General features: G+C 39.3%; 1 protein-coding gene across 1 annotated transcript; it reads right to left on the reverse strand.

Annotated features, from left to right (window-relative positions):
* Window positions 1-239: 239 nt before the first annotated feature.
* LOC143363650 (uncharacterized) lies at window positions 240-10,214 on the reverse strand. Its single transcript, XM_076804212.1, has 4 exons — window positions 10,202-10,214; window positions 757-870; window positions 556-639; window positions 240-481 (listed from the first exon to the last, which is right to left on the reverse strand). Exons 1-4 carry the CDS (start codon window positions 10,212-10,214, stop codon window positions 240-242), a joined length of 453 nt encoding a protein of 150 aa, XP_076660327.1.
* Between the last annotated feature and the right edge of the window lie 4,819 nt (window positions 10,215-15,033).

A 15,033-nucleotide genomic window follows, 5' to 3' on the forward strand; every position in this document is an offset into this window, starting at 1 on the left:
GCCATAAACAAAAACATACGAGACATCTCCGAAATGCTGGTTTTACACGAACTAAGCTCAGATCATAATCCTGTGATAATGGAACTGGGAGTATAAATAGTAAATGATCTAGAGAAAAAGGGACTCAACTATAAAAAAGCAAATTGGAAATGAAAGATCAATTACTTTTAGTTTATTTATTACATCTGTAAATTGTACTTACTCCATAATCAAATTCCTCCGGATTGCTTAGAATTTCTTCAACCAATTCTAACCTCTTCTAACGATTTTAGCGGGAATTTTAAATTCGGGAATTTGTTCAGAAACGACACGCTGCGTGATCCTCCTGCGTTATTGATTTGTGTTATCTCCTTCAGCGCACGCATCTCTGCTAATACTTTTGTGAGCAGAACTCTCGTCAAATGGTTCTGCAGTATTAGTGTTTTTAACATCCCATCTCTTTTTTGGCACCCCTTGCAGCAATTATTTTCCGTTTGCTCTCCTATTAATTGTTTGTTAGATATTATATGTTTTAAAGTGAACTTATTTATCTCTAAAATATTTTTCTTAACTTACCAATACTACACTGCTTATCGGAATGTATCTCATCCTCTTGTCCCTCTCCCTGCGATTCCTCGCCAACAGAGTGCGAACAAGCGGCTGAAAAGAAAATATATTTTGATTAAAAAGATATACTAATTACAGAACCAGAATGATTTATAACTATGAATGTAATATATAATGTTTTATAGAGTGCTTTCTTTTGAATTTACATACCTATGTTCCTCTGTTTTTTCAAATCTGGAGCAGGGTAGAAAACTGCTGCCTCGTCAGAGGAGGTACTGTCTTCTAATGTAAACGCTGGCCTCTTTCTTCTCTCCGATGGTGACTCTGCCTCCGATTGCAGATCGCTCGTCTCCTCTGCGGCCTTTGCCTTGTTTCTGGCCTTCGTGTAGTCATCTAGAAGCATTAAACGAAAGCGTTACAAGCGTTATTATTTCAATTGTACATTTAGAGTGTATAATAATTGTGTTTCGGCGTCGACCGACGGTCGGAGCAGCCTCATGCCGGGACCACTCAGAGTTGAGCGCGCAAAGGAATCCACAGGATGGGTCAGTGAGAGGTTGAGAGAGAGAGAGAGAGAGAGAGAGAGAGAGAGAGAGGGGGGGTGAGGGAGAGGGAGAGGGAGAGGGAGAGGGAAAGGGAGAGGGAGCTGATATTAAACTGCACTTTATTGATCGCAGACCGATCACAGGCGGCACGACCGGCCGGTCACTCGCGAGCGATGGAGAGAACGAGAACGTCGCGAGCGCTAGAGAGAAAACGAGAACGTCGCGATCGCTAGAGAACGAGGACGTCGCGAGGTGCGCACGATCGAGAGAGAGAAAGCGCGATCGAGAATCGCGAGCCGGCGGATGGACGGATATCTTGCGCGTGCAGATTTCTGCCGTCGGAACGCGAAACGGAAATCTTGAGCGGCACGAAACGCGTGCCGCCGCGATACGGAAATGTTCAACGCGGGCGACGGAGATCTTCAACGCGCGGCAGAATGCACGTAACGCGGCGCGGAAGATTGTAGAAAATACTGCGAACGAGCAGTTCGAGATCGCGAGAGTCTCCGAGCGAGAGATTTTGAAATCTGACCTGAGCGAGACGAGCGCGAGCAGCAAACTAGCGCGAGAAATATGACTGAAGACGAACGTTAAGAGCGTTAAGCAGCGTGATGCGAGTGACGAACATTAAGAGAGTGAGAAGGCACACGCAGGTGCCTTAAATAACAAGGACCATCGAATGTGGAGCACCGTGATTGGTGCTCCCGAATCGGATAATCCTTGTTTGTCTCGATTTGAAGGATTCGAGCGTTGAAATTCGGCCAATGAGAGACGAAACTGTTGCTACGCGGTGTCGAGCAACGGCGACACGCGTTCTTGCCGCGTGTTGACATACGAGACAAAAACTGTATGATACAGCGGTCGCCAGTTGAGACAATAGCCGCCGAATTCCAACGCTTGAATCCTGAACAAATTGTAACTTACCGAAAGTGCTGTTTCTAAAAATCTTGACCTTGTACTTGGTCCATAAATTGTTACTGGCCTCCATTTTTTTTATTGCGGTCATCAAACGACCCCGTTGCAGTGGTGGCCAGTAACAATTTTCGCCCTCTAACCAGTTTGTTGGCACTGCCTCCACGCTGCCATCTTCGATGAACTGAACCACCGTCCACGTTGCAGTTTCCATTGTTTGCTTGCCTAGAATTGAAAAATACAGTCAAAATTTCTATGGCATGGTTTATAAGAAAACATACTAATTTAAACATTAATTAAAGAGATATATACGGAAATTAAGAGAAGTTATATCAATGTAACAAATATAGCGGAAGAGCATAAGCAAAAACACGAACGATAACAAATAGTAGCAATAAAAATACTTACTTGTCCGAATATTACAAGAATGACGATTTGGAATTATGTTGTTCTCACTTCACACACTTGCTCCTGCTCCCAGATCGATTCACTCGCAAAATTACTTAAAGTGCCGAATACGTCTCCGGATGGTTCCACGATAAGTAATGAGAAGTCACTCGCGCTCCTAGAAGACACCCTCGCCCATCCCCACTCCGCGGCCAGATCCCTTAAGAACAAGGTATCGTCCACAGTAAAGACCCTTAACTTTCTAAACATGTGTCAACGAAAGCTCCGAATCGGGTGTGAGTACAACCTCAAGTTGCCAGCCATCGCACAGTGGCGAATTCGGCCGAGTTCGTGGCCAAAATTCGTATCTTCAAATCTATGATGAATTATTGAAATAAATGACGACGATACGACTCCCCTAAAGACGTCTTTTTCAAGACGTGGTTTTAACGTCTGAAATACATACCGAAATAAAACTAACATCTGAAATATAGCTATGTTAGTACTTTTTAATTTGTACTATGTATGTACAATATCTCTTTTTTTACACAGAAGAGCATGCGTTTATGTTTTAAAAATTAACACCAACACTAAAAAATATTGTTCACAGAAAGTTCTAGCCCCCGGTAACATGACGGGTTTTATATCTGACTAATCCGGTACTGGCAGACCGAGGGTAACTTTTTACCGTCAATTTGTGCTGCCTCACCTTATCTGGCGATACTGACAAGGGATCATATTCAGATGCGAAAATCCCATTTTGATGAGACTTATGGGAGCTTATACATAGTTCTTTGAAAGAAATTTGACACGTGCTTTTTTATCAGCAACCATCCACTCGGGGATTAAAACCATATTTTTTGAGATATCTCGGAAACCAGACGTCGAATAAATTTGAATTTTTTTTAAATTGTGTGTTTTTCAATGGGAAATGTAGTCGCGCAAGAAAATTTTAACAAAAGTTTTTTGTTTAAACAATATATTAAAAATTTGATTTTTTTTCAGTTTCCCTTATTTATTGTTAGTTCATTTTAATGTAAACTTGGGTGTGTGATCTTTGATCCAAAATAGGGGGTACATGTTTTTTTTTGCCATTTAACAATAATTATGCATAATGGAAGATATTCTTGCGCCTGGCGTGCGTAGGAAGGAATTCTGGCTGGTTTTATCGAAATATAAGCATTTAGTATAAACCTGTATAGTATTTTAAACAATACCACTGGGTTATGTGTCGTTTATTATTTTATTAGTAGCGAGAGAAGGTGGCGCAGGTAGCAGCGTGACGCGGTGCTAATTATAATTACGGCGCGCCGCAAAAAAAATCAAATTTTTAATATATTGTTTAAACAACAAACTTTTGTTAAAATTTTCTTGCGCGACTACATTTCCCATTGAAAAACACACAATTTAAAAAAAAATTCAAATTTTTTCGACCTCTGGTTTCCGAGATATCTACAAAAATATGGTTTTGACCGCCAACTTTGAGGGCTGTTTTCACCCCTTCAAAGTGGATGGTTGCCGATAAAAAAAAACAAGTGTGAAATATTTTTCAAAGAACTATAAGCTCCCACAAGTTTCATCAAAATCGGATTTTCGCATCTGATTATGTTCCCTTGTGAGTATGAAAGGGACGAGGAGTTCTAGCAATAAATGACGGTCGACGAAGCGAGGCTCTACTGTAATTATTTCTCTTTCTATCGATATTTTACCGACCGTATATGACACCACATTTTAAAAAAGGACATCTTAAACAATATCATATGATGAAGTCTATTGCCAAAACAACCGCTGGTAACCAATGCGTTAACTATTTCTAGCCCATCATCATGTTTTCTATCATCCTACCAATGATTCACAGATTAAATAGGAGTCACGAGTGACCGACGAGGAATAAGTCGTAGCCAGAAGAGAACAAAAACACGAGGGGTCAACCGTATGGCGATCAGACGTATTAAAAACGCCGTAAGCAATTCTCCCCCTAAATTCTCTTCCCTTGGCGCGGTTCTCATCTCTGACGGTCGCAGGGGTGGGAAGAAAGGATGTCACGTATATACAGTTTCGCTGTCAAAGGGACGATACGTACTTTCGCACGAATTATGAAAAGGTACACCACAAGTGGGTAGCGATATTGTTACCACCGGGATGCTTCTGTTCTCACTGAAGAAAAGGGTGGTATTTGCTGAGAGCACGTGGGTGGTACACACCGCGACATACATTCTGTGTAAGACTCTAGCAAACCGCGCGTGCCTGTGTTGCACGAAAAAATTTGCCCTTTCCGGAGGCGATGCTTTATTTCCAGAGAAACTGTTTGTCCCTGAGCCTCGTGGCTGGAAAAATTATGATAGTGGAACTGGCAAAAGTGGAGCTAACACCTCTCCTCACCTGTGAAGAAATGCGGAAAATACGAAGCGGATACTGTTGCTCAACGTATCCTCTTCGAAACGGATTTATATTATTTAGTGATTGTAAAATCGAGGCAGCCAATCGATGGGGGCAGAAATAAAATAAATCAGCATACGAGAAGCATGTAACAATTTCCGATATTTCGCAGCCGATTGAACGACCAGCGATCGAGCAGTGGCTCCTGAAACTTATTACTCTGACGCAACGGCGAAGGGCAGAGGGGGTGGGGCCGACACGAACGTGAACGCTACCAAGCAGAACCGGGGGTAATGTAGAATGAAAAACGAGGAAAAGTCGAAGATAAAATTTCAGTGTAGCTGGAAAACGCGGAGTATCAAGCCGATTTTTCCTTACGGTGCTGAAAACGTAACAATGAAATTATTGGCCACACCTAACACTGATTCCTACCGTGTCCCTGCTGGCCAATCCCGCGAATGGAAACGATAAAATCGGATTTGTTACGTTCTGTCGAAAGCTCTTGATCGGGATATTAAATATCTTCACATTCAAATTCGTGGAATTTAAAAGGTTTTTGTATCAGCCCATTGAGAGCATCGAATTTAAAAAATTATATTTTGAAGGATCATTCGTCCCAGGCTAAACGAACAATGATTAACAAGACCGAGGATTTTATAGATTCGTGTTAAAAATGGATGGATCAAACGCAAAACAGTATAGAAGCATTTAGAAAATCTAGAAACGCATAAACGATTTAAAAGGGAAATAAATTTCGCAAGGGAAATGAATATCGCCCAACGCAGGCGATATTTCTTTCGCATTAAAATTCGCAATATATTGATTAATATTTCGTCCGAACGACTCGATGACTCTTCTCTCTCCGTAAACATGTAATCTGTTAAATTTTCGATTTTAATAAGCGCGGATATGTCCGGCCAACGGGCAAATAGACCATCCACGCGATTATACACAAAACGCGATAAAATAAACGCGTCATTTGTTGCGAACGTGATTTTTATTTTATTTCCAATCTCGCGAAATCCCATGGTCATTTACGGAAGAATTGAAATAAATATTTTTTTAAATTTTCAATGTACTGTTCAATGACCCGCGTTTTTCGTTAATAACTCCTTAACGAAGTCGAGCAGAACATTTTCACGGAGGAAAAAGTTATATAAAATTTATTGTTATGATAAAAGTTATTATAAAAAGTATATTCTGCAATGATTACACATCGACTTCTGTTCTCTACAATTTTTTTTTTTTTATTGAAAATTGCAGAGAACAGAAGTTAACTAAAAATGTATTCCTTCTTTCAACAATTCTAATGAACAGAGAATAATGTAATAACTAGACTGTGGATCTTTATCTTGTATTTTTGATTTTTATTTAGTGACGACAATCTATAACTTTAACCATTTGTCCTGCTTTAACTGCAAAAGATACGCGAACTCTTTTCACACGCGACGATTCTTTGGACTCGCCCGAGTTGAATGGCGTATTTATTGTATAACATTTTTGTATAAAATTAATAAAATAATATAATATTAGATTTTCTGAAGATTTTTGGAGGATAAATTAATTTTTTTGTTTCTTCGGACATACGCTCGAAATCGTTGAAAATCTGACTGAACGTGTTCTCGATATTTCTATAAAGTGATGTGAAATCATCATTTTAACGTTAAAAATTAAGGGTTGTAGGCAAAATCTACCTACGTCATAGAGTGAACCGTCTCCCTTTGGGCATATCGTGAAAAAGCTGTTACAGGTGATACAGACGTAGCGTTTGATGAATCAAATAAAATAGTGGCGCAAGGGACAGGAGAAGATATTGTTGGACACTGTGAAATTTGCTGATCTTTCGGAATTGCTTTCCCAGAGACCGTGCGACCGATTCTATTGAAACTTTTAGGGCGATTCGTCATACCGTTGACGTAACGAAAGAAAATTGCTTCGACAGGAAAATATAGTTATTGTCGATATAAAAGCGTCATTTCTGACGTCTTGTGTCTATCTAAAAGTGACAATTCAAAGTGACCTGATATTTTTCATGATTTCCTTTGTAACAGTGAATTGAGCCTGTGAATCGTGAACGTTCCGAGAGAAAGCAATTTTTACGGAAAATCCCATGAAACAATTTATTTTAATAGTATCATCGTTGTTAGAAATTCTAACTGTTAATAGAGATTTTAAGAAATTAGAATTGTCCCAAACAACGCGTTTTACGTTCTACGTGTCGTGCTGAGTATCGTAGGAGCATGAACTGATCGCGTGCCATAGCTCTGTTAATTTTACGGAATTTTTAATTAAAATTCCGGAGGGCCAGACAACGGTATTCGATTACAATATTTCTCGAAATCAAGCCACGAAATTCTATCGTATTCTAACAATAATTATTCTGATTATTAAATAGATTAAGAAATAATTTAATAAATAATCAAATTGTTTGACGAATACTTCGCGTTTGCTTTAAACCTCACAAGAAAACTTCGATTGACTATTTCGCCGAGGGATTTTTCGCATGTTCCGGGAAGTTCATATTTATTCATCGAGTTGCATTGGCGTTTGAAACAAACGGAAGAATGGGATGAAAAAGTTCTTGTTTGCATACCTGACATATGTAGATATTCCCGTTGAAATCGCGCACGTGACGGGCTTTCTTGATTAGCCGTAAAAATTCGAATTTCAGTCTCCGCTCGAAAAATTTGCGTCACAGAGGGGAATCATTATTCCCGCAGGGTATTATATCCCGTCGGCCGGGATCGTGTGCGCCCGAATACGAGGCGCATACAGTTACACGCGATCCGCTTCTTGTTCCATATTTCACGGTGGGCCCAATAAGGATCACAATTAAGCCCGTACGTAGTGTTCGTCTTCCGCAATTTGACAGTGTCTAACTCTCCTTACGCAAAATTATGCGCGGTGACTTCCGGCCCGTGTTAATTGCGACGTGGAATCCGTGGAACACCGTATCGAACGCGATTGTCGAGAGTGGATTGCCAAAATGGAATTGAACAACGGGCAATAAACAAACATCGTTAAGTGCTAATTTTTGTTCGCTGTGGATTTTGTGCATTTATAGAAAAATGGAAACTGGAAAGCTAAATTGTGAAGGTGTTAGAAAAATTGGAGAATATTATTTTCAATTTATGAAAGTTGTTGAAAGAACAGGCACATTTTCATCTAGTTTCTATTTTTTACGATCAACTTATTATTTATTTAGAACAATTTTATTTTCTATAAAGGTTTTCGATACAAGAATCGAAAGTTTCTTATCGAAATGCAACAATGGTGATGACACTGGCAAGACCCGTGTTGTTGACATATATCGAAAATTCACTGTACTTCCAAATTTCGGTAATTCAGAAATTGTCCGGCGATCGACAAACCAGCCCTCGATCACTTGTGACTCATCTCAACTTCGATGACCTTATGAGAACGACTAGAGACGTTTGACCTTAACTGCCGAGTCCTTCTATTTTGGGGGGTGTGAAAAATTCATGTGCTTTTTGCCTCTCATCACGGACGCGATGCTTAACGAGATATTTTATTTATTATGGCGGGTGATTCTTGTCGATGGACTGCGGATGTTTGGGCAATTTTCAGTTTCTGTAGTCAAACTTTAAGAAACCCCACGAAATCTTATTTTCAGTGGTAGCAACTTTGTAGATCTAAAATCAAGAAAAATTCTACTCAATTCTATTGAATTTTGTAGTGTAGATATAATTGAAATCAATCTGAAAAGCCGGATATAATCATTTTCTTTGGGGTTATTGCAGGAAAGAAGATAGCTGAACTTCTTAAAGGTAGTTTCCGACGGATCGGTTGAAAATAATGAAAACGGTACGCTAACGTACACCGATCAGAAACATTTCTATCTTCGTTATATCTTGGAATTATTTCCTGCGCGAAATTGCGTGCAACATCCGTAAAAGTCGATTTTAATTTTTCTTTTTATTTAAGGACAATGGCATTCCTTATTACAAAAAAGTAAGATGTACGAGCAACAACGGTGTCAACATCTCCGCTAATTTCCCGTCAAAAAACTTCCCGCAAAGCAGCCACCTTTGTTCGCGTAAAAACGAAGGATCTCCTAAGCGGTTTTCTTGATTGAGGGGATGAAGAAATTCATTTTTATCTTCCGGAGATACGAGGACGCGCGAAATACGTCTGTAATTGTGTGTGAACCGTATAATCCTCGAGCATACTACTTGAGCATATTTCGATTTTCTAGAAACCGATAGATCTTATTTGTTTGCTAAAAGCCATTTTATTAATCGATTATACACTCGCCATATTTTGGACAGTAGTGGTCAGTTATGATACAGAAGCACGTTGGGGTGTTAAGGGTTAATAGATGACACGAACTTCCACGTTTATCTAACCTGATCTAATTCGTCGGGGGTTACAACTCCTAAAAGCCCCGTTTATTCGACCGGTAATTTCAAGCGATAGATCGAACCGGGCAAGCGACGAAAGTTTAAAATTCTCTGACTTTATTAAACGTTGCTCGATCAGCTTGTAAACTTCGCCCGCGTCCCATTAACTAATTGTTTTCACAACGCCATGGTTTCCCGGCCAAGGTAAGTTATGAAAACGAGGCTGGCCGGTGCATCCGATAACTATGCGATTCGATTCCCTGCGTCTTCAGAGCTGCACATGACTTTTTATTCCTCGGCGGAGGCTAAGGAAAATGATTTCCATCCACAATGGCCGACGTCGCGGACGTTCTCGCCGTTCCCTCGAACTGATTCGTTCGATTGTATCAGAAACTTTCTGTATTTCGTCCTCTATGAAACGATAAGCTCTCACCTTGTTCTTATAAGGATCATTCCACGCGAAATCGGACTCTTGTTGCAGCAATGTTTCGCATTTTGTTCAAACTTGAATATATTGTAGTCACCTATGAACAAGTCTCAAAGGATTTTCATGATTTTACAGAAAAGTAAGAAAGTGTCACTCTTTTTTCATTAAATTATACGGCTAGAACTAACAAATCGACAAAGATCAAAGATGAGTTTTTGGGAGCTTATAGTGATAACGTAAGAGAGTATACTAAAAATGTTGTCATTTGAAAAAAATGTTTTTTTCACCATTCATTTTGCAATTGTTTGAAATAGATGCAATATTTTCATGGCCGGAATATTCTTAAAAATTTGAAAAAGAATGGGGAGATAGGGCAAAGTGTCCCCATTACTGACCCTTTAATGAGAATTAAAATTATTTTAAGTGAACGCTGCACGTAGGTAAGACTGTCCGGCCGCTGCTTCTACCGCGCGCCAGCCGTCGGAAGCTGTATGTCACGGTGCAGCGTTCACTTGAAATAACTTTAATTACGGAAATTTGAAAATGTCCGCTTTTATGAGAAAGTTCCTCATTTCCCTTAAATTTTTAAAAATGCTCCTGCCACGAAAGCAGGAACATTTGTTTCAAACAATTGCAATATAAACGGTGGAGAAACATTTTCTTCGAATGACAACATTTTTAGTCTACATACACTCTAAGGATGCGTGCGAATTTAGGGGTAACACTGTCGCGGCTTATTCTCCAGAGTCAAATCGTCAGTGTTTTATTATGCACGAAAGGAATGGCACTCTGCGGTAGCATCGGAAATATTTGCTACCGGAGAGGGCTATTCCTTTCGTGCATAATAAAACACTGACGAATTTGACTCTGGAGAGTAACTCGCGACAGTTTTACTCTCAAATGCACACACAGTCGTAGAGTGTCCGGTACGTTAAAAACGTTGTCATTTGAAATAAAAAAAAAGGTTTTCTTCACCATTTATTTATTGCAATTGTTTTAGACAAATGCAATGTTTTCGTGGCAGGAACATTTTTCAAAATTTGAAGAATACGAGGACCTTTATCAAAATATCGGACAGTTTAAAATTGACGAAATTAAAGTTATGAAATGAACGCTGCACCACAGACGAGGTATAAGGATAGACCTATCATCCAATGCATTTTCGTGTCCAACGTTTTTGTGGTCACGTAACCCCATTACCATTTTCGTGTCACATCCTGTATAACCAACTGGAACTAAAATCTGCTGACAGCGTCGTTAGTAGTAGGAATTACAATTAAAAATAGCTATATATATAGTCACTGCAGTCTCGCGAATACAATAGAATATTGTTTTCTAAAATACTAATTTCGGTTATGATTAGTTAAACTTTATGTTGGGTATAAATAACAAATGAATGAAACTGTACGTACAATAAAGAATATGTTTAACTGCAAAATTCGAAATGTTGTAAACAGCCAAATATTAATATGTACTTTATAAATGTAACGTATACGCGAATAAATTAATTGTTCAGAACTGTATTGTTATTGTTAGAGGATGATATAATTTTGTTCCTATTATTAATTAACTACATTGCTTTGAACAGTAATTATTATATAAATATTTTTTAAATGGTTTTTATGAAAATTTTCATGAACATTACAAGACAAATTGTTTTGGATCTTCGTTGGGTTCCGTAACGTTGGAACCTTTAACTTACGATCGCGAAATGTTTGAGAAATAAAGTCGGAATTTGTGGGAGAGCTAATCGATTGATTCGTGTTATCACTGCGGTTCTCGGAAAAGAGAGCGAGGGCTCGACGGATTGTCGTGTATATTGACGGGGCTCTCTCCCCTCGCCGCGCACCCCGAACTACTCGGTCCGCCCGAAGTGTGCGGGGAGAGAGAGAGACGAACCGCGACGACGGCCGAGTCCTCAATACAAACAAAGTTCGGCAGTCGCTAATTTGCCGTGTGTGCGTGCGGACGCACAGCGGCACCGACCAGCTGATTGCTCGAACACAAATGTTTTAATAACTTACTAAAAACTACAAAGCCAAGCTTTGAACGTAACTTGGTTATATATAAATAACCTTTTGTAATTTTGAAATTTGAACACCAATTATTACTATATTTGTTAACAATAAATAAAAGATTCGTCTTAACATCAGCTACAACAATATGTAATAAAAAATACTTAGTTTTATATTTACTTAAAAAATTAAGATGACCATAATTTTTTATCAAAAAAATTTTTGTCTATTGGGATTTATAGATAACTGAGTATCGATTAACTTTTGTTGGAAACATTATTCTGCCAGATTATCCGAAATGTTTAAAACATCCCCAGATGGCTTCTTTTGGGTCACTGAGATCTTGGTTGGTGGCCCGTCGAGAAATTTTCCGAGTGTGGTACTCGCGAAATTATCGTACATAATTCCTTATGCGTTGCTTCCTGGGTATCTTCTGAAAGATTTCCGATGGACAATAGGATGCTTTCTACCACATCAGCACCTTGTATGAGCACTTTGTGTACAGTTACCAATACATAATACCATGGATATAAATTCATTCCCCGATGCTCTGTGTGCAACTCGTGCTATGTACTCCAACTCTTCCGGGGTGTACTGCGTCAACAGGCTTTCTATTTGCCTGCGATTTATCATGTCACTTGCCTCAGAAAACCCTTTTTTTGGTCGTCCACCTTCACTGCGTCCTTCAAATTCAAACTGTTGTAGATTGCAGGTATTACGCAGTGACTAAGAACTCCTTTTAGTGGTCTATAGATATATATTTTGTACGTTACACTTCGAACCGGACTGAGTAAAACATAAATGACCTTCTTCGCACGCGGCTACACACAGAGTGAGGGATTCGCACGCTTTGCTACATATGTTGTTCTTTACTATAAACGGAGATGTCGCGATTACGATTATGATCGGTAACGCAGAACCCTGGTTTCCAACAAGAAACTATAAGACGCTTGATATAGTAACGCTTTGGAACGAAATCGCAAGATGTGAGCGCGGCTGAAGGGCGATCAAGCGCGAGCTTGCGTTTTTCTAGGGGCTACACGGACCTTCTTCGCTCGGGGTCCGTGTGGGGCGAGTGTGACGCAACCGGGTATCAAGGTGGGGTTCGCTAGTACCTGATGACGTACTGTCGAGCGTCTTGGCGCGCTCGCGGATGGAAATGATGGGGAAGTAATAACTTATAATTAACTTATTTTCTACCTTAACCTATGATGCGTCGCGGGTGACGTCATCAACAACACGTCGGTCGTCCGACGTGACACCAGTAAAGACGAAGTAAAGTGACGAGCACGATCGATACAGCACGAAACGATTGTAAATAACTGTAACTAAACAAGTGAGTGAAATATTAGAAAAGGTTTTCACCGATAATTCTGCTACGTGTGTCTAGAAGCTATACCAAAATATACTTCCTCAAAGAAAGTTTATAATTCCGCTAGACGAGCAAACGAAGTTCCCGTGTTCGTTTCAACGGGTATGAACACTCGATGAAATGTCAACGCATAGGGTGAGGAAGCCATTTATTGTGGTGGTGCCAATTACTGTGCCGACATTAATTATATTTATTTCTAAAGCATAATGAATATTAAAAAAAAATATTAAATTTTTTTCATTAGAATTAGTTAATATATAGCTATATTCATTATGCTTTAAAAATAAATATTATTAATATAGGCACAGTAATTGGCACCCCCACAGTACTTGGCTCCCTTGCCCTAGTTTGAGTGTTTGCAAGCATAATGCGGAAAAAGTATTTTCCTTCGATCATTCTGTTGCTGCAAACGCCCTTTCTCGCGGGTCCATTGCATATTTTCTCTTCTCGCGTGTCCCGACGGCTCTCATTAAGACAAATGACTGGAAAAATTACCTTGGCAAAGAGCCTCCGTCTATACTACCCATTTCTCGAGTAGGAAATATCTGCCTTCCGGATTGTTCATGAAATCAAAATTTGTGTAGCTTAAAAGAAATCGTTCGAATATAAAATACCAGAGGTCAGCAATTTTATTGAATCTTTTAATTTTCAACGAATTTTTGTGTTTTTTTTCTGAGAGGTACAGGTTTTATTCCAAATGTGTAATGTGAAAAATAATTCTTGCTTGTAGTATTTTGATATTAATAAAAAAAGAAAAAACAGCTATTCGTTTGTCCGCGCAATGAAGCGTGCTTTTCACACTTTTTGAAACAATGACATATTTGAAAATCCGAATATTGCTTGCCGTTTGCACCTGCTGGTTTAAATATTTCAACTACAGCATGACTTTTATTAAAGAGCAATTAAGACGAAATTGGTTGGCATTAAAATTTTTATTAAAGTTTGAGTTCAATGAATTTTGCGGTAGTGGAGACACTATTATCTGTCATCCACAACCCTACAATACAGTGTTATAAAAATTAATTCAACGACATCAAGAAGTAGTTTTCTCAAATATTTTCTGTAGCATTTATGAATAGCTAGATTTCAAATATATGTGTAAAATTTTGAGACGTCAATTTTTCAAGTAATTAGATAATATCCAAACGTGAGCGTCGAAACGGAAATCGAACAGGAAAAGTAAGATCGCAGTTAAATGGATGCAGAAGTTATAAGCTAATATCCTTCAGTAAAATTGCATCCCCCCCCCCCCCATCTCTATCTCTATTTTCTTCACGAGAAGCGTCTTCGCCCTCGTCTTTCATTTCTTCGCTGTTTGCTCTATAAAGACGGAACATAAAATTGGTGATGCGATGAAGGAAAAACTTATTTATCAATCTTATCGGATTTCATATAAAAAAAAAAAATCAAATCAATTCCTACATTTTTATATTTTATATTTTCATATTTTTACATTTTATACCATATTATGCCTTTAAATCCAACAATTTTTGTTCGTTTGTTTCGCTTTTGTAACGAAAAATAAAGAAGTTTTGTAATTTGATTAGTAGTGGTCTTCTGGTCTGACACCGATATAGCCGACAATGTCGTGGCCGCGCAACGGCTCTCGAGCATCGGCCACTCACCGTGGTGGTGTGGGTTGTTCCACTGACTCGCGGGTAGGTACGGGAGAGGGCCGCGTCCCCATCCAGGGTGGTATGCAAACTCGGTGGCATACTGGATTGAAATGCGCGTGCGGGACACGGGTGCCACCAGGAGCCTCGGGACGGACGGGGAGGAGTTAGTAGGCACACACGGTACTGCACACCCCTGCCGAGGAGCCTCAAATAACCCGGTAACCCACCCCCCTTCTTTTATCCGTAACGAGATTACCTCCTCAAAACAAAAAAAAAAGGTTGATCTAGTGATGGAATATTGATCGGATCTGTTCGCACATACGCGACGATTATAGTATCGGTAAAGTCAAAGTTTGGCTAAAATGGGTACTTCGGTCACCCCACATAATTTCGCAAAATTTGTTATGATTTGATTTTGAAAAATGAATTTATAACGTGTGTATGCCAATCAAATATTAATAATAATTTACCAG

The sequence above is a fragment of the Halictus rubicundus genome, unplaced genomic scaffold (assembly GCF_050948215.1).
Source record: "Halictus rubicundus isolate RS-2024b unplaced genomic scaffold, iyHalRubi1_principal scaffold0084, whole genome shotgun sequence".
NCBI classification, from domain to species: domain Eukaryota; kingdom Metazoa; phylum Arthropoda; class Insecta; order Hymenoptera; family Halictidae; genus Halictus; species Halictus rubicundus.